General features: G+C 38.1%; 2 protein-coding genes across 2 annotated transcripts in view; both read right to left on the bottom strand.

Moving 5' to 3' along the window:
• Positions 1-4,910, bottom strand: part of LOC136841855 (carbohydrate sulfotransferase 4-like) — a 65,996-nt gene extending 61,086 nt beyond the window's left edge. Inside the window, exon 1 of the mRNA XM_067109249.1 lies at positions 4,615-4,910. The gene's annotated coding sequence lies outside the window, so the exon portion shown is untranslated. The remainder of the gene's footprint in view (positions 1-4,614) is intronic.
• A 5,520-nt stretch (positions 4,911-10,430) lies between these two features.
• On the bottom strand, positions 10,431-12,163 carry LOC136841854 (beta-1,3-galactosyltransferase 5-like). Its single transcript, XM_067109248.1, has one exon. The coding sequence runs from the start codon at positions 11,945-11,947 to the stop codon at positions 10,748-10,750; it is 1,200 nt and encodes a 399-aa protein (XP_066965349.1). The 5' UTR covers positions 11,948-12,163; the 3' UTR covers positions 10,431-10,747.
• Positions 12,164-20,351: the final 8,188 nt, after the last annotated feature.

Below are 20,351 nucleotides of genomic sequence, written 5' to 3'. Positions count from 1 at the left end.
ACAGGTTTACTAATTGCTAATACTATTATTTTCCTTCATTCACATGGATATATACATTCGAAAATAGTATATTCTACTAATTACAGAATTGGTACATTAGTTTTGTGTACTTTTCTTTGGCCTCCCCCCAAAAAAAATATCTTGGACCCACCTAGAACCCCCCATGATGGAATACCAGCTAAGCCACTGCATGGGACTAGAGTTAATAATCGGTAGCGATCGTATCATGGGACTACAGTTAGGGCAGTAGAAAGAAGGAGTTATAGAGGCTGGACAGCAAGATAAAGGGTTCCAGAAAATAATTAAGATGAAGTGCAAGGATCTAAAGGTGGACCTGGGAGAACAACACTAAGAAGTGACATTTAGAGGTAGCAGACAGCAAGACTGAAGGAAGGTGTTTTAAGAAAACTGTTGTGACAGCTATGTCTGTCCGTCCGCACTTTTTCTGTCCGCCCTCAGTTCTTAAAAACTACTGAGGCTAGAGGGCTGCAAATTGGTATGTTGATCATCCACCCTCCAATCATCAAACATACCAAATTGCAGCCCTCTAGCCTCCACAGTAGTTTTTATTTGATTTAAGGTTAAAGTTAGCCATAATTGTGCTTCTGGCAACGATATAGGATACGCCACCACCGGTCCATGGTTCAAGTTTCACGGGCCCCGGCTCATATAGCATTATACCAAGACCACCGAAAGATAGATCTATTTTCGGTGGCCTTGATTATACGCTGTACAGAACACTCGATTGCGCCGAAGAAACTTCGGCGCAATTTTATTGTTTTTTTTATCAACTATGAACATGAGCAATTTCACGGGTGCATGACGTCACCGTTGCTATTGTGTCTGATGGAACAATATTATTTCCTCGTCTTTGTCACTGGAGAAGGTGAAGGTCATTTTTTCATAACTCTCTTTCAACCACACCAAAATTCACCTGAGGTCAATTTTGAAATCTGCGTAATTTTTTTGTGCCTACTTAAATATTAATATCATACTATCACGCAAATGTTTTTTACTACGATACCTGCACCATTTTACTGATCTTGTATATCTGTAATAATCAGAGCTCTCTATCAGTTAAGAAAGATAAAAAAAAATTGATCTGACTTCATCAAGTAAAAACAAATGTCATATGTAATCATATTGTCATTTATAGACCTATCTGGGAACGGCCATGTGGTGGCCAGCACCCCAGGTTCCCATTAAAGCCACGTGAAGGCATTCGTCTAGTGGCTTCCTTACCTTTATGATAAACATCAGCATCTTGCCAAAGATAATTCAGGCACCATAAGGCAACTGATAAGAAATTCCCACGTGCTGCATATGCTGACTACACTGCACATTACCCACGTTGAAGTGGCACTCAAAAGTTATGAATTTTCAATTCAAGGTTTTCACGGAAATCGGAGAACAATTCCTCTCATTGCATAATTTTCTTTGCAATCAATGTTTCGTGAAGGAGTGAGCCACTTTACATTGAGAATCTTCTTGATAGTTTTGCCAAACTGTCATCCAAAGTTTTTTTTTTATTATGGCTAGGCCTAATCTCTTCCATAAGAATAAATGATCTGTTTGTCTGTCTGTCTGTCTTTTTCTGCTGATGAATTTCGGGGCTGCTCCAGCTCAGCAAAAGCCCGTGCTGACAGAAGGCCAGCTAAATTTACACCAACTCTTGGTATAGGCGCTGTCCTTATGCAAGGTTCTTAGGCTCAGAGTAGATTCTTAAATCGTTTATGCGACAAAACTTCACCAAAAGTAGGCCTATCAACAGATTCATCGAAACTAGGCCTATCATCTCCACCGACACTAAGCCTATCAACAACTCCACCAAAACGAGGACTGTCAACAACTTCACCAAGACTAGACTTACTATCAACTTCTGCAAAACTAGGCTTATCAACAACTTCACCAAAACTAGGCCTACCAACAACTTCACGGAAACTAGGTCTATCAAGAATTTCACCAAAACTAGGCCTATCAACAACTTCCCCAAAACTAGGCTTCTCAACAACTTCACGGAAATTAGGCCTTTCAACAACTTCACCAATACTAGGCCTATCAACAACCTCAGCACAACTAGGCCTATCAACAACTTCACCAAGACTAGGCCTATCAACAACTTCACCAAAATTAAACTTATCAACTTCTTCACCGAAATTAAGCCCCTGCCAACAACAACAAAATTAGGCCTATCAACAACTTCAAGGAAACTAGGTCCTTCCACTATTTTTGCAGTGGGTTAACCAAACCAAGCATTTTGGACGGAAACCAATGTCAAATTCGTCAAATACACATCAAAATCTATCAGAAAAAACAGTTTTAACCACTCAGCCGACGCTATATTCTAGATTTACCTTTCCCAAATACTGTAACAATACCTTAGATTTCAAGAGATTCAAACAAGGCCTATATATATATATATATATATATATATATATATATATATATATATATATATATATATATATATATATATATATATATATATATATATATATTATCGCCTCCAAGCCCATGTGACACAAATGGCCTCTATGTGAAATTCCGCCACCAGTGTCTTTCCTGAATTTTCACTATCTCCAACTTCCATCTCATAGTTCCCATCAAAGCAGTCTGGGTTTCCCAACTCCTCTGGTGCCCTCAGGAGCCATTTCCATCTCTCTTTCATTATTTTTCTCATCTACAAATGGATCATCAGTCATTTTCCATATGGTATCTTTTCTAACTCTATCCTGCCATCTGACTCCAGACACTCGCCTAATTGACTGATTGATTATGACTCCTAAAACTGGCTTCCCATCATCTAGGTTACTGACGCCGGGACTGACACTCGTCTTGAAGCTTTACTGTCAAATCGACAGACTCTTCTGGTTTAATTTTAATACTTTGATTCATATCCGTACAACAACGCAGACAGCGCTAGACTAATGTGTAATCATGTTTGCGCATGATTTCTTGGTCTTATTCAGCCTGCCTCTCTGTAAGTCTTTTACCAAAGTCTAACGCAAGAAAACCTCTTTTGGATATAATTGTTCCTAAAAGCTTTTTCATCCATTTAAATATGGTGTCCACAATATTTTATTAGTATATTTATTGTTTATTATTATTATTATTATTATTATTATTATTATTATTATTATTTAGATGACGAGCCCAAGTCATCTAAAACAAGACCCCTGGGGCCATTGACTTGAAATTCTATTATTATTATTATTATTATTATTATTATTATTATTATTATTATTATTATTATTATTATTATTCACAGGATGAACCCAATACATAAGGAACAAGCCCACAGGAGCTATTAACATGAAATTCAAGCTTCCAAAGAATATTGTGGTGTTCATTGGAAAGTCACAAAAGGTAAGAGGATATTTATTCCTGTTTTTGTTAGATTTACTTTAAAGTTTATTTTCTCTAGTTGTGCGACGCATTTATTAAGCAATCTTTGAAAATCTTGTGGTCATTTGTTAAATAAAACATCATATGTGTGCACTGAAGTCTCAAATTTCTATCGTTGCTTAAATCTATAAAACATCTCCAAGCACTTTTTCAATATAATATAATATAATATAATATAAAGGCCAAACAGCAGATGTGACAGAGTGTTACCCTGCAGCACTCCACTGTTTACTGTAAATTCTCTTGACAAGACTGACATCAACATTTTTACCTTTGCATCTGTTCTGTTCAAGGCCACTTTTACTAAGCTTTTAATATCTAACGGGAATACCACGGTGTCGTAAGACCTTCCCAACTGTTGGTCCATGTAAATATATATATATATATATATATATATATATATATATATATATATATATATATATATATATATATATATATATATATATATATATATAACTCTCAAACACACAGCCACACATGCACACACACACACACACATATATATACATACAAAATCTGAGAACTTTCAAAAGTTATCATGAGAGAGAGAGAGAGAGACAGAGACAGAGAGAGAGAGAGAGAGAGAGAGAGAGAGAGAGAGAGAGAGGGAGGTTAAAGCGGCTTTGCCAATCAGGATATGAATTTGAAGTTGCCTGTCTTTGCATATGATATTTAAAAGAGACTGCTTTTGTACACTTCTTGCAACGCCAGAGGGATGGTCAACTACCACATTAAACTGAGAGAGAGAGAGAGAGAGAGAGAGAGAGAGAGAGAGAGAGAGGCATGGTCAACTGCCACATTAAAGCTCTGCAAAGCTGTACAGTTCACCTTATAACAAGAACAGACTCAGGTCGTTAAAAAAAGTGAGAGAGAGAGAGAGAGAGAGAGAGAGAGAGAGAGAGAGAGAGAGAGAGAGAGAGAGAGAGAGAGAGAGAGCTTTTGTGCATTTCATGCAAAGGTGTGTAGAGTCTATAACTTATAAGAGAGAGAGAGAGAGAGAGAGAGAGAGAGAGAGAGAGAGAGAGAGAGAGAGAGAGAGAGAGCTTTTGTGCATTGCACAGGTGTGTATCTATCATCAAATAACAATAATAGTTAGTTCGTTAAAAAAAAGAGAGAGAGAGAGAGAGAGAGAGAGAGAGAGAGAGAGAGCTCCTGGTACCTGGATACTATGAAAATTGCAGGAAGTGATTCGTCACTCCTTCTTACCTCCTGAAGTTGCCCCGGATTGTGTCCGAAACGCCTTTGGAAGAACAGGAAGGTTTTGCCAGATTATCCTCTCCGTCACTTTATTGCATCTTCCACTATATACAATGGCTGACGACGCCCTTTTACCACGCCGAAGGAAAAAATTTGCTGAAGCGAATCCCGTAAATATTTATTTTTCACTCACATTTAGCTTCTAGGGGCGCGGCAAACGAAAGGCCCCCCCCGAGAGACATTGATACAACACCTGTGGGGCGCTGGCGAGAGCGTCTTCACGGAGCACCAGTCGAATCAACACTGGCCGTCCCTCAAAAAGTTTGGCCTCAAGAACCCACGAAACAACTGACTCTCTCCTTCTTCGCTCTCTCTCTCTCTCTCTTTGTCGCTCTCGCTCTCGTTCGGTCTCTGTCTCTCTTTTTATTTTAAAATGAGTTTATTCCTGTTAAGAGTTAGATTCTGTACAGCTTAGTAGAACTTTGATGCGGTAGTTGGGCATACCTCTCTCTCTCTCTCTCTCGCTATCTCTCACCCCTACCTCTCCTCTCTCGTTTTCTATCCTTTGAGAAAGACTATATCGAAAGTTGACATCTCGAAAGACCAAGACTCGCCTCTCTCTCTCTCTCTCTCTCTCTCAACCACGACGGATCTTGCTGTTGCCGCTACGGCGGTAATTATCTCGCGTAGCGACATGTGGCAACTGAAGATACAGGTAAGCTAAGCTGAGGTAAGTTCATCGTCGACCTCTTTTTTTTTCGCTTTTGCGAACAGCAACGCCCAGATCGCTTATCGTTGATCAAATTTCCCTTTTAAAAAGTTCGTTTATATCTGAATATCCTTTATTTCTTAGAACAATTTTACTTCAAAAAGTGGTTATGTCTACTTTTGACAAGTATTGTGTTAAACTGGCTGGTTTATGGTCACTAAAACTGGCGTTACAAGTAATGTGTTAACTAATGGATGTCTGAAACAGTGATATAGGCCTATGTTCCGCAGGTTGATGAATAATGATTATTAACGAGTCAACATTGCACACTCGAAGAGTTTCCGAAAGAAGAAGAAAGAAGAAGAAGAAGAAGAAGAAGAAGAACCACAGCGCCTTGGCGGTAATAATGTACCTTCGACATGGCGTCTCTGCCAACCGTAAGAAATTCTTAACTTTTTTTTTAATACTCTCCCACGGGTGTCTGTGGTTTTCATAGTATTCATATTCTCTCTCTCTCTCTCTCTCTCTCTCTCTCTCTCTCTCTCTCTCTCTCTCTCTCTCAGCATTGTTTTGGCATACAATGAAATACAAGGAAGCATGAAACCTTATCTGAACGCGTTTTTTATCATTTTATTTTCCATAACGAAGTTTATTTTTAAAGGAAATAAAAGCTTCATTTTAAATAGAAGCAAACACCTGAGAGATTTTTATTTATAAAATTTCGTCGAATGGGCTTTTTTTCAGCTCGAAACAAGTGGCTGCGGTCGCTTGACTTTATAAAATTAAGTAGGCTTATGCCAACTCGGGGAATAGCACCACGGCGGAGACCCGTAATTGCGGTAAGGTGCATAAGGGATTAATTAGGATGCCTGGTGTGGACCTCCGGGACTCTGACCTAGCAGCAACCAGCGGTGATCTCTGACGTAACATTGTTTAAGGTACATCGCGAGTGAGCCGTTTCCGATAGCCTGGAGCGGTGGTGGTTTTCATGGAGCAATTTTGTGAGTTTTCAGTCCTTCCATGCAAGAGCGGCAGAGCAGAATTTATTTCTTTTGGAGATGGAAAATGAAGATTTTTCCTTATTAAAGGTTATCCGTATGTTTGTTCATGTAACTGATAGATAAATAGATAGATAGACCGATATATGGAAATTTGGCACAAAGCCAAGCGCTGGGGCACCATCAGCGATTCAGCGCTGTAGACAGTGAAAAGAGGGAGTTGGAGTGGTTGGACAGCAAGATTGAAGACAGAAATGGAATGGAGGTCTTTGGTGTAGCCTACAGTTCACCACATAAGATGCACTGACGGCACTACCCCCACATGGGAATGTTCATGTAGTTAATCATCTTGTACAGTGTGATATTATGAAGTATAGTCACACAATATTCTTGTTTCATAGACGGTTATTTGTTCATAATGATGTTCAGTTTACATAGACCATCGCTGATCAAACTGAAAAAAAAATGGAATAAACTAGTAAAGGCGAAAAATATATTTTGACAAGTTTATTTGGCTGAACAAAATAGGCCATTGGCCTAACGTTCTGTGCAGGAACGAGATAGGCGCAGGCTATGTGAGCAGCAAACCAGCTTCGTTTTTGTTAATATCCTTATTCTCAGAGACTATGTAAAAACTGGTGACTGAAAAGAAGGTTTTACATAAAAAAAATTAAAATTCCAAAATTAAATCGTGGTAGCAGCAAGCAAGTAGGCTATTATCATATCAGTTCAGTCGTCCTAAGCTCTTCAGTCACGATACTCCCACTGAACAAGCAGCTTAATCATGTGCTCTTTTCTAAAACTTTCAACAAGTACATTAATAAATCATGGTAATAAATTTCCTATAAAAAATTGTACTTTACTTTCATATTTTTCTAAGTTATATAATTATACAGTATGCAACACTTGCTGTTGTGCCTAATGAGAGTTCAAATCATCCATGAGTTCCTTTTTAATTTTCTGTAAAAGAAAACTATTGAGATGGCTATTTGTCTGTCCGTCCGCGCTTTTTCTGCACGCCCTCAGACCTTAAAAACTACTGAGGCTAGAGAGCTGCAAATTGGTATGTTGATCAGCCACCCTCCAGTCATCAAGCATACCAAATTACAGCCATCTAGCCTCAGTAGTTTTGATTTTATTCAAGGTTAAAGTCAGCCATGATCGTGCTTCTGGCAACGATATAGGATAGGCCAACACCGGGCCGTGGTTAAAGTTTCATGTATGAATCTCCGTATACTGATTCTACTGCTACACCATACAATGCACGGATTTATTATATTTTTTCAGGATGTTTTGGATACCTATAGAAAAACCATTTCGATTCATACTATTGGTACTAAAGTATTACGTTACGACCACCTGCACCGGTCCATCATTTCCGATTAAACCCTCCAGAAAAACAGGCATAACGCGATTATATGACCTTGACACATAATATTGTATTCAAGGAAACAAAGGCCGCATACAATGCATCGTTATTTGAATAACCATTTCGAGTATCTGACCTCTGAAACAACACCTAGGACTACTACAAAATTTACCTTTGACGCATTCAAGTTTACTCTGTGGTTGGTACTACTTATATGATAAAAAAAAATGGCAGAATTTTCATGTGCGAATCTTACCGATTGTTGATGTCCAATTCGTTGTGAGAGAGGCTATTCCCGGTGAATGTTTCACTAATCTTCTTCAGGCTTCATAAGTGTGGGATTTGTTGCCCTTGGCTTCTCAGTTGGGGAATGAAAGAAAATGAGATTGCTTTATCACCTGCTTTTTTTTTCCTTTTTAACGGCATGGTCGATGGGTATTGCAGAGAAGACCGTTGCTCATAAATTTTGTTTTTTAATTCGTGTCCGTCCCTGGGACGACAAGCGAGCTAAAAAGATAAGAAGCCAAAGAGGCTATATTTTCTTTATAAGCACTGTGAAATGTTCATTTATACTACGATTTAATCATTTTTTCCATAACAAAATTGATAATTATATATTTGGAATGAAACTGTGCTCAAAAGAATGCTGAAATAGTAAACTAGGCTTATGTAAGAGTTGAACGATTATCCTATGCTAGCCCAGGTTGTTTCTTTCAGAGGTTTTAAATGCTTAGACTTAATGCCCTTGTGAAAACACTGAAAGTCGTGCCAGGAACGGTTTTTTTCAGCAATACACAAACACTTCTATTTTAAATCGGAGATTAGCATTTAAATATCTGCCCTGCGATTTGCCTACTTTGTCCTAAAACTACTAACAAGTGTGACGTGTTTTTTGAGGTTTTGTAAAGAGAAGGGGCCTAAGTATTTATAATTGCCTGACAGTGCACTCTACAACATGGTTATTACATAAATAAACCAAATAACTGAAAAGTAAGTTTTACAGCGAGACATCATTTACAGTACTTCGCAACATTAGTGTTCTTTTTATTAATAGTTTTCTTTGAGCGGTAATAAAAGAAAACGTTTTATGGTAGACTTTAGTAAATCAACATGATAAGGTTGAGCCACCTTTCTCTGGACAACGGTTTTTTTTTTTTTAAGTGCACGAGTATGTGTAAGAATTTAGTTTGTGAAATAAAACTCAGTTTATTTCCCATAATAATTCGTATAGGAAATATTCTCAACTACATTGTTTGATTGCGATTTTGGTTCTATCTTTCGTATTAGTTAATAGGCTACTGCGCACAAGCCATCAACCAAGGATGAACATTGTGTGATCCCGTAAAACGTGACAAGAAAATAGAATAAAACTGCGTGACGCTTAAAGATATTTCCATCTATTGTTTATAACTTCTAATTGACATTTTCTCAGTAACATTATAAAGAAATTCCATTAAATTATAAGGCTATGCATATCAGGCAAAAGTTTTATTTTTGGCGCTTGTTTATTGTCATTAAATGCAATTTATGTCGGCATCTTTTCCAGTGACATCTTGTTTCAGAATGCAATAATAAAGACAGGAACAACTTGTTTTTGAATACTGGAACTGGGATTTAAAATTTAGGCTAGATAGCAAGCACTGGGACCTATGAGGTCTTCCTGCGCTGAAAATAATGTTGAAACAATCGCTAGGAGAGTGTTGAGGAAAGTAAGAACGAAGAAAGAGCCTAAGAAATGAGGAATAGTGAAATCGGTTGCATTTAGGAGCCGAGGGAAGGCTGCAAAGAACCCTAAGCAATGCCTACAGTGCGCTGACAGCGGTACCCACCTACGGATGTTTTTGAATTCGTTTTAAACGTTAATTGTGAAAATCAGCGTGATGATGTGTCACTAAAGGTTTATAGAAATCTTTTGCCATTTTCACCTTGAATAATTATGTGAAGTTGGTTTTAGCCTGGGAATTTTGCCTCCCACGACTGTTACTTCCTCTTACCATGGTTTCGTGTAAAAAAAAAAAAAAGCAATGACAATGAAAAATACGGAGGTATTAAAACGCCTTCGCTGCCTGCAATCTTGGGCAGAGCGACATTCTGCTAACTGCCATTTATTTTAAAAACCAACAAAGCTTAACATAGATGGCATTCAAAAAGTCATTCACAAAAAAGTTCATACTATGCATAAACAGTAATGGTACACTAATTTTAATATTCATTAAATGTAAAATGCGACCAGATTTGTAATAAAACGATCCAAAAATTTTTGATTAAAAAAATCCAAGTCATGTTTATGCTCCTTTCTAAATCAAAGGGGCAAGCAGAATAAAATAATAATAATAATAATAATGATAATAATGCTAATAGCATAAAAAACAGTAATAAAAATCCACAATATGTTATATTACTATGTAAAAAAATCAAAGGGATAAAACTAAAATAAAAAATCGATTTTTAAAAATTAGGGGCCAAAAAGATTTATTTTGATTAAAAATTCAACAAGTCATGTTTATTGCGTTGTTGCATCTGCCTTTGCCATAAATCAACCATCCACAGGGACGTCAAGAGAGGGAAGAGGAAAGCAGAGCATCAGGGTTCACGTTGAATAAGATAATAATAATAATAATTATTGGCGCAACTGCCTGTTGAATTTGGCATTACATATTATTATGGGCTGTTATTATATTATAACCCTCAGGATTAACAAAGCTTCCTACTGATATTTTTTATTATTATTATTATTTGGACAAAGCTTCCTACTGATATTTTTGTTTGGACCAAATCTGTAAAATTAAACCAGTTTAAATTTATCACATCTGGAAAACTCCCAGTTCCTTGCAAACTTGGGGAGCCCTACAACTAACAAAAGTTTGTTAAACATGGATGCTCTTCGTCTCATCAAGTTACAGAACTCCTGGACAGACAAAGTGACATCGATTTCTTACTAGATGAGGTTGGACAGTGGCTATGTAGAATTCTGATAACTTTTCAACTTGAGCAAGGTTTCATTGTTGATGTCCTATTTACGTAGGGACACTTAGCACTGTCATGACAAAGGGACACTTGCCATTGTCACGACAAAGGTATGACTGTGCCAACACCATAATAAGGTCTCGTTGGGGGACAGGTTCCAGGCTGCTGTTGCTGAGGGCATCTGTTAGCCTGGTAGCAATTTCTGGCTGCACTGAGCCACGAGGCCAGGAGTGTAACATTTTTCCCCGAGGGAGCAACTAGAAGGTTACAGAGCGGCGCTTCTCTCGCCAGTGGGAAAGCAGACGCCACGGTGTCCTTGCCTTCCAAACAACACTTCACAGAACTGACTGTCAAGGTGTAGTGGTGGTTGAGAGAGTAGTGTTTCACTCTCGCCTTCACGGCTAGTATCCCTGTCATGTAAACGTCATCGATCCAGAAGGGAGTGTTGTTGCCAGCAGCTGTCACGATGGCCGAAGCTGCTGGCTGTGTTATAATGTAGGCCCAACCTGACAGGTAATTCGGGTACACGGAACCAGGGAACTCTGCCATCGTTACCTTCCACTTGCCACTCCCGCGTTGTGGCCGCAAACCTCTCTGCTGTAGCCCAGCTGCCCATAAGCCCTTGTGATCCAAATACACTTCTCTTGCTCTGCTATGGATGACACCAAAGTTATCAGCAGCTAATCCTGATCTCAGAAGGTTCGTCATTCCCCAGACGTCAACCATAATGTCGTCATCCATTTTAAGGATGTAGCGAGCCTGAGGACAAAAGTGTTTAGCCCACGACAGCGCCATGGCGTGTTTGTAGGTCAGGTTGCGATAATGGTCAATAAAATCTGCCACGACGAGATCTCGGTGTTTGCCATTTTCACTCAACACGACGGGCATTGGCACCGTCGGGTAATTCTCCTGAGACTTCTGACTGCCATCCGCTAGGAAAAAGACCCTTCTTGACCCCAGGGATTTCAGCAGCTCCTGTGACGTATGCTTGCGGTGAGTGTCCCTAAGTTCCTTGTGATATGGGTGTGAAAACACGAGGTAGAGGAGAAGCACTGGCTGATCCGCGTCGTTACAAACTGCGCTATTCACTATGAAGGAAGCCCTTCCCAGATCCATTAAAGATATATGACTAGGGAAGAGGCTGGCGTAGGCTTCTAATGGTGGTTGGTCATTGACATACTGCACCGCGGGAAGTGTCGATGACTGCTTTGCTTCCCAGGTGAAACATATCAGTAGCAAAAATGCCACAGCTGTCACGAGAGCCAGCGAATATTCTTTGAGCGAATGTTTCTTACTCATTATTCATTCCAGGCCATTCTGGGCTACATGTCATAACAAAAATGCCAAGTCTTTGCGGATATAGGCCTAATCCAATGAATGAAGCCCACGCTGCCTGAACAGTTGCGCTCTCATTGAGGAAGGGCTAAAAACCCCATATCTGAAATAAAGGAGAAAAAAAAAAAAGTTAAAAGAGGACCGCATTAGAGATAGCACTTCTAGTAGATTTCTAGACCAATCAGTTAATCAGCTATGGATGATAATTTGAAGTTATAGACAATACCTTCCATAATCCTAAACTATATGCCTATGGAAAAAAAACATATAATTGTAAACCATTTTGTCTCCGTGATACTGATATATTTTAGCACTTATAAAGAAAAATCTAATGCCATTATTATCATTGGTAGTAATAAAGTTATCAGTATTATCATTAAAGCTAATATACGGCATGTTTACCTTGAATGATAATGATAATAATCTTGGAAAAATATTGTTGCTATTATCAGTCTAATATTCATAAACAGATGGTCCTTACACACAGAAATTCAATTCACAGCAAGAAATAAAGAGAGGTGAGTAAGATTGTCAGCAAATAATCAATGAGCAAGAGAAAGCAAAGAGAAAACAGGTAGAAAAGTATTTCAGAATCTCTCTCTTTTGTTTTCTATTTCGTACCTTGATTACAAACATCGCGGGATCAGTGGCGAGCCCTGCAGTACCTCTCACAGTGCAATCGTCAGCTCCTCATTCCAAAATTCATTTTGACACGTCTCACGTCTAGCACTCCCTGCTAATAGCCCGCGTTGGCAACGACTCTGGAATAAACGAGGGAAAATAAAGACATCTTAAAAGTACCGATAATTAGAGCAGCTGTTGTAACATAACAGAAAATAGAAATGTTTTCTTTTTTTATGTCTTGAGTCTCTTACTGAGACTAATATCTTTCTTCAGATGCTGTTGTTCACAGAAGATGACTTGTGAAAGCTTCCGAGCTTTTTTGTATGTCATCCTCTCTCTCTCTCTCTCTCTCTATATATATATATATATATATATATATATATATATATATATATATATATATATATATATGTGTGTGTGTGTGTGTGTATACGTAAAATTACTTTATGAAAATAAACACAGTAAGGGAACCAATATCAAATAGGTCAGAACTTATTTGATATTTATGCTTTGCCTCCAATTTTTATTTTTAGTTTGCCAGCAGTCATAACAAACACAGAGTTATACGTGAATGAAAAATCAAGCAATTTCTTTCCCTAGTAATGAACACGTTATTAACAAAAACCCGCACGGATGAAACGCCCACAGGGCACTGGATTAGCAACGGTGAATGCGATGGTGGATAACCAATTCAGAGAAGTTCAGCGTAAGAGGAAGAAGTACTTTCAGCTTGAGGAATCAGCAAACACCGAGTATCACGTTCCACGTTCCGCAAATAAAACAGAACGGTATATATTTATATGGAAGGTGCAACCCTTCACGTCGGCGCCTGCTATTCAGAGCCGTGCGAAAGTTTCACTTGAAGTAATACCAGCCATCTTTTCAAAGGCTCGTCCGCACAAAACAACGCCACCTGTTGTTATTTGTCTGAAAGCAGGAAGAAGAAGAATAGATTTCCAGGTTTCACGTTTGGCTCCTCTGAGGATTCTGTCTTCGCTGTAAAGATTAATTCTTTTTTATCTTTTATTCTCTCCTGACTCTTATGTATGATGATACCTTTGACGCTTATTGTCGCTTGCATGATCTTGCAAATATACTCGTATGTTGCACAATGTGCATGGCCAAGCCTTCTGGAATAAGCACGCGTGCGGACATTTTATGTACTTTACGTACGTGTATAAATGTGTGTTAGTCTGCATGTATAATTATACTTACACACACACACACACACACACACACATATATATATATATATATATATATATATATATATATATATATATATATATATATATATCCTCCACCCACCCAATGCTTTCCAGGCTGTCCTCTAACACTAATGAATTGTACATTCTTTTCACCAACCTACAGTTGTTCATTCTCCCCACATGACAGAACCATCTTAAAATACTGTAAACTATCCTTTAAAATTTCTCTTTCATTGCATTCACCCTCTCGATTTAATTTCTCTAAAGGGAAGTTGGTTCAACAACTCCTTCCTACATTCCTTGCTTCACCTATTCTGTGGCTCACCTCGTCTCTCGTTCAACCATTAATTAACTTGTCATTTTCTCCTGTCATCATTTTCAAATCCTTTCACAGTTTTTGCAGTATTCTGTTACTGTACTGAATAAGTAACAAAGAGAAAACGATATAATTATTGACAGATTACCATTTTTTTTCAAGAAGTGTTCATTTGTCCCGAAACTGATATAAAGTAGAAATGGAACCTAAAACTAATTGTAGCATTCTAAGGGATGTAATTATTACGTAAATTAGTGCATATGCGTCCTTGGGTCTTTCCTAAATGGTGACCCCTAAGAGTTTTGACCGGCATGTATCCACCTTTGCGGCGTGATTAGTACAAACCCGTTGGGGATTTCTGTATAAACATAAACAAAAGACCTTAAATATCATAAACATAATGACCCCCAAGAAATGGTAGTCCTAGATAACGACCCCCGAACTTTGTTGGGCGTCACTATCTAGGGAAATCAGCTATCTTTATATAGATCTCAAAATCTAAAAAAAAAAAAAATTCTTAGGGATAATAAAATACAATTTTTGAATCATGGATCGTATGGTATCGTCAAAAAGGTAAGTCTTCTAGTAGAAAACTCTCTCTCTCTCTCTCTCTCTCTCCTTTAATCTTATTCATTAGGTACAGATTCCTGAAAACCCGATGGATTCTACATAAACCGGCTGATTTTAAAAATTTCACGGTCATTTCCTCAAATTTTACAACGTCATTGCTACTGAATTTGAACTATGAAAATGACCAATAGTTATAGATGTATCTAAATGTACATAGATACTTTGTAATGTTTTGTATAAGAATGAACAAAAAACCTGACCAACATTGTCAAATAAGCAAATCTATAGGCCTAGTACTTACAAGTCGTTTTCCCAGAGCGAATCCTTAAAAACCAAGCGCTTTTGTCAAGAACTCCAGTCCCATTGCCTGTCAGCCCTGGCGTCGGTCTGCGAATCTATAGACTGTGCGTAGCCCTTTTAAATATAAACGACCAGGGAGCGCAATAATTACGAATGGCAGTAGTAATAGTAATAGTAGGCGGGATTCGCCTTTGTAACGGCTCCTGGCAACATTGGCCACCAAGCATCAAGGTCATGGTAGAAGTAGTAATGGAAGGAAAATGGCTTCGTAACGGCTCTCTATGCTGAATGATTTCGGTCTCGGCGCTCCGGGCCATCAAATCGAAAACTAGGCGTCTGTCGCTTCACTGACGTAATAGGCATCGACCCCAAACCATTAAATGGTTGAGGATGATAGCAAACGCCATTATGACATCAGCTTTAATAGTCAAGTGATTTAAAGATAGTGAAAATAGGAATAGTACTACATAGAATTCTTAGTTTATTATTAATTAAAGCTTTAACAAACACAGAAGAACTTCTCCTTAATATTTACATGTCAAATTTTTTATACAAAAAAAAATTTTGTTCTTTACATAATCTCTAGTCGGGGCCGCTGTTTTTAATGAGCCTTTTCTAGGCGTTTCTATCATGCGTCCTCTCATGAAACATGACTGTGACTGGGGAACGATGAAATGGAAATTTAAGTTCCGTAACAAATGTTTGCCCTTCTCTCTCTCTCAATACACAGACAGACACACACACACACACATTTATATGTATATATACACTTCCTTCAAGCAGAAAATGAAAATGAAAAAGAACAAGTAAAAACTGCACCGAAGTTTCTTCGGTGCATTCAAGTTTTCTGTATATACAGCCCGCTACAGCGTATGATCAAGGCCACCGAAAAAAGATCAATCTGTGGTGGTCTCGGTATAAGGCTGTATGCACCGCAGCCCATGAAACTTTAACCACGGCCCGGTGGTGGCCTATCCTATATTGTTGCCAGAGCACGATGATGGCTAACTTTAACCTTAAATCAAATAAAAACTACTGAGGCTAGAGGGCTGCAATTTGGTATGCTTGATGATTGGAGGGTGGATGATCAACATACCAATTTGCAGCCCTCTAACCTTAGTAGTTTTTAAGGTCTGAGGGCGGACAAAAAAGTGTTCGAATTGTTTACAGAACCCCATCACACAAGGTGCATAAGTATCCCAAACTGGCCTCAAAATTTCTTTATTTAAAAAGAAAATATTTTAAAAAAGACAAACAGGTTTGCTTTTGAATCCCGGTATCCCGAATTCACGAAAGGGGAAAACGAGAATGAGTAGGATAATAATAATAATAATGATAATACTTTCCCCAACAGGAAGCGTAACCTCGACACAGATAGATCCTGGAGTCCTAAGTGGGGTGGCAGTGCAAATGTTTCCCCCACCCGTGGGGCCTGCATTGTTGACTTTGCATTCATTGCTAATCGTTGGGTAATTTGTTGCCATGAACGAGGGCCGTTTGTTTTGTTTGTTCTGATCATTCGAATGTCTATTTCGTCCCTGTGTGATTTCGTATTGAACATTTTTATTAATTCTATTTTTTTCTTTTTTTTTCTGTGCGGTAGAGTTTATAATTGGGATTGTAGTATAAAACTTATTTAATTAAAGTTGAAATATAAAATTTAGGCCAGAGGCCAAGCGCTTTGACCTATGAGGTCATTCAGCAGTGAAAGAGAAATTGTGAGTAAAAAGGTCTGAAATGTGTAAAAGTAGGAAAATCTCGCAATTGCACTATGAAACAATTGTTAGGAGAAGGCTGAGGAAAGTAAGATGGGAGAAAGAGAATATCAGCGGAGGTTCAGTAAAAGGAATGGATGAGGTAGCAGCTAGAGGCCAAAGGGAAGCTTCAGAGAACATTGAGTAATGCCTACGGTGCACCGCATGAGGTGCACTGACAGCTCTATCCCCTCCCTACGGTCACCGCAAGTTGTATATACTTGCTGTTTCGTTTTATTTACAATGCTTCCTCTTCGTTTCATTTACCTCCCTCTTTCTCAATTCTCTCGTTGAGTGAAAATCTTCAATAAATTCTACACCAGCAACTGGTCGAGTTTATTTCTATTAGCAAATTATTTCTATTAGTAAAACATTTTCTTTCTACTGGTAAAATCATTTCAGCACCGGAGACTTTCTATACTGGATTAGTAAAATTGTCCAGTTGTGATCATCGTTATCATTACTGATCGTAATGATATAGATTCTGGGGAGGAGAGAGAGAGAGAGAGAGAGAGAGAGAGAGAGAGAGAGAGAGAGAGAGAGAGAAGGCAATTCGTTTCACTTTGTTGCTGATGTATTACACTCAGGCTTTGTTCTGTGGTGACGTCCGCTTTCGTTAATTTTCGACATACCTTACGTCATGAATTTCATAATGCTCTGTGCGCTATGTAACGCCCGGTCAGTGGCGTAGCTGGCATTCCAGTAGTTGAGGGGGGGGGGCTAATTGGGGCCAAGATATTTTTTGGGCGCCCAAAGGAAATTACACAAAGCTAATGTACTAATTCTGTAATTAGTAAAATACACTATTCTCTAATGTATATATCCATGTGAATGAGGGAAAATAATAATATTAGTGATTAGTAAACATATATTTGAAATTATAGAGCTCAATTTTCAATTAATTTTCAACTCTTACTGTATGCAAATGTATCAAGTACACTAATGTAAATTTCCTCACAACCTTATATTCAGCACTAGCCTAATTTCTGTTATCAAGTTTTAATTTTCAACTATAGTTTAGCTACAAAGGGAATTTCAGCTGGGGAGCCAGCCATCGGACAGAGGGGACCCGGCCACCCCCTTGTCCCCCATAGAGACGCCGCTGCGCCCAGTTATTAAGCCACAACGAAGTGTGATTTATATATATATATATATATATATATATATATATATATATATATATATATGCATATATAATACACACACACACACACACACACATATATATATATATATATATATATATATATATATATATAATATATATATATACATATAATTTATATAATCTCCATTAGAAAACTATATTTAATACCCTCTGTAGCTGAGTGATACACTTAACGTAGAAACCTATCAATCTTAAAAGATTGAAGAAGAAGAAGAAAAACTATCTTGCGTCTATCTGGGTTTGTTCTCACATAACTCACTTCTTCTGTCACTGGCGAAAATTACTTTAGATTTCTAGACGCAACCTACTTCACACAGATTCGTTAATTTAATTTTTTTTAACGATTTCTGCTTTCGTTTCTCATATTCTAACGTTCTTCTTTCACTTAGTTCCCGCTCATTTCAACTCTCGGGAAAAGGTCAGCTAATCAAGCTGTTGACTTACCAGAGCGCAAACTATATAATTAAAAAAAAAAGAAATCTACACCATTATTTGCGTCTGACAGAAGGCCATATTCGCACGATATCGCGAGCAAAACCTAATGCATTGATATTTGTAAATTTGGCTGTTTTATTTTCGTGTCTAAGAATAAAATAAAGTTGACGTATCACTAACGAACTGAGTTTTATATCTGTAAAGCTGGCCGTTTTCTTTTTGTGCCTAAAATATAAAAAAACATAAAAGTTAACGTACCCTCCCTCGCAATCACACAAGCGCCCAAAATGTATGGGTGGAATGTTACAAAGGTTAACTTTGAATTTACATGCTTGGGACTGATTACGTTTTCCGATATTAGTTTATGCAGAAAAAACTGATTGGAACTAAACCACAACAAAAGTAAGCCTTAACACCCATAACTCATTGTTAAAATGAAATTTTTTTAGACAAAAAAAAAAAACATTTTTAAAAATTATTGAATCAGACCTACCTCGCAGAAGCATCACGAACGCTAACAACACTATAATAGGAATGAGATTTTTAAATCAAGCAAACAACTAACGTATTTTTTTCAAAGACTAAATCAGACTCACCTCGCAGAAGCATCACGATTGCTAAAAGCGACACTACAACAGGAGTGAGACGGAGAGAGAGAGACGGGGAAATAAGATCAGCAGGAGACTCTGGACTTCAGAATAGGAGAGAACGTTAACACAACGGTAGTCAAACTACAACTGAGCATGAAATATGCGTGGAACCCCCATTGATGCGAGCAGTGCCTGAACTGGCGCGCGCGCGCTGCTTGATCGCTCACTGGAACGCATCATCACCATCACCCGTCCTAGATAACGATAATTGCGATGTCTGATATCGAAAACGAAAGTGTGTCTGGCTGAAGCTTCCTCTTTGTTGCCCTGTTTGCAAAAGATGAATTAAATTCATTCTGAATTCACGGTTTTTCCGCTCATCTTTACAGTTAATCCAGTAATAAAAGCACATTCTTCGTGTTAGCCTTGAATGCTTAAGGAAATAGCCACTGTATTCTTTTAAATAAGTCAGTTTAAAAATGTTTTTGAAGTTCAACTGGGTTTTGTTACTATAGTTGTAGAATTGCATTTTAGGGGTGGATAAGACTATGGAAACGATAGGCTATGTTCTGGCTATCGTCACTGACTAAATGTCTCATAAATGTGATTACTGTCTCTCTCTAGATACTGCGGTTTTTTTTTTACTTTTTCTGTGTCAACTTTGTAATTTTTGTTTAGTACAGCTGAAGAGGACCTTAGTGAAGATCGAAAGCTCCTGTTTTATATTTATTCACTTCAACTTGGTTTTACACAGTGGCTTTTGCCTAACCTTCAGAGTTAAGGGAGCGTCATTGTCAGTGGGATTAGCTAACTGACGCTGAGACACAAGGCCCAATACTGAACTTTTCTCGTTCAGACTCTCTCTCTCTCACTTTAACGAGCGTTTGTTTCTCAACATCTTTTACTCAAGCCCATTCATTTTAAAATGCGACATTCCGCGACAGTTAATTAGATATCTCTTATGGGGTGAGAATGGTAGCCCATTGGCCTATATCGTTTATATATGGGAAGACATACTTCCAAGAGATTTCATTGCAAGTCCCGTTGTTATCGGGCTACGTTCGCGACTTTTTTTTTTTTTTATTACTTGAATTCTGAATTTTTAATCGATCTCCCTTCAAAGCTTATTCGCTCGAGTTTAAAGTCTTGCGTGAATGTTGCCAACACAAGATCTGACAACTATATTTCTTTAGAGTCTTAGGGCTAAGCCGTCTACGAACGGGAAATTTTCAGGAAATTCAAGACCTAAGCATTCAGTGCTTTATTTATAAATCCCTGGCAAAGGAACGAGTATTAACACCTAATAAACTAGTAGATTTGTCTGCAAAAATAGTGTGCTTTTAGCTCCTAGTAAAACTGGGAGAGCCAAACATTCGGGAAAGCAGGTCAAAATTATGGGGGCG

The sequence above is a fragment of the Macrobrachium rosenbergii genome, chromosome 9 (genome assembly GCF_040412425.1).
Source record: "Macrobrachium rosenbergii isolate ZJJX-2024 chromosome 9, ASM4041242v1, whole genome shotgun sequence".
Taxonomy (NCBI): Eukaryota; Metazoa; Arthropoda; class Malacostraca; order Decapoda; family Palaemonidae; genus Macrobrachium; species Macrobrachium rosenbergii.
Note: the sequence above shows the minus strand (reverse complement) of the source record. Positions and strands in the feature narration are given on the sequence as shown.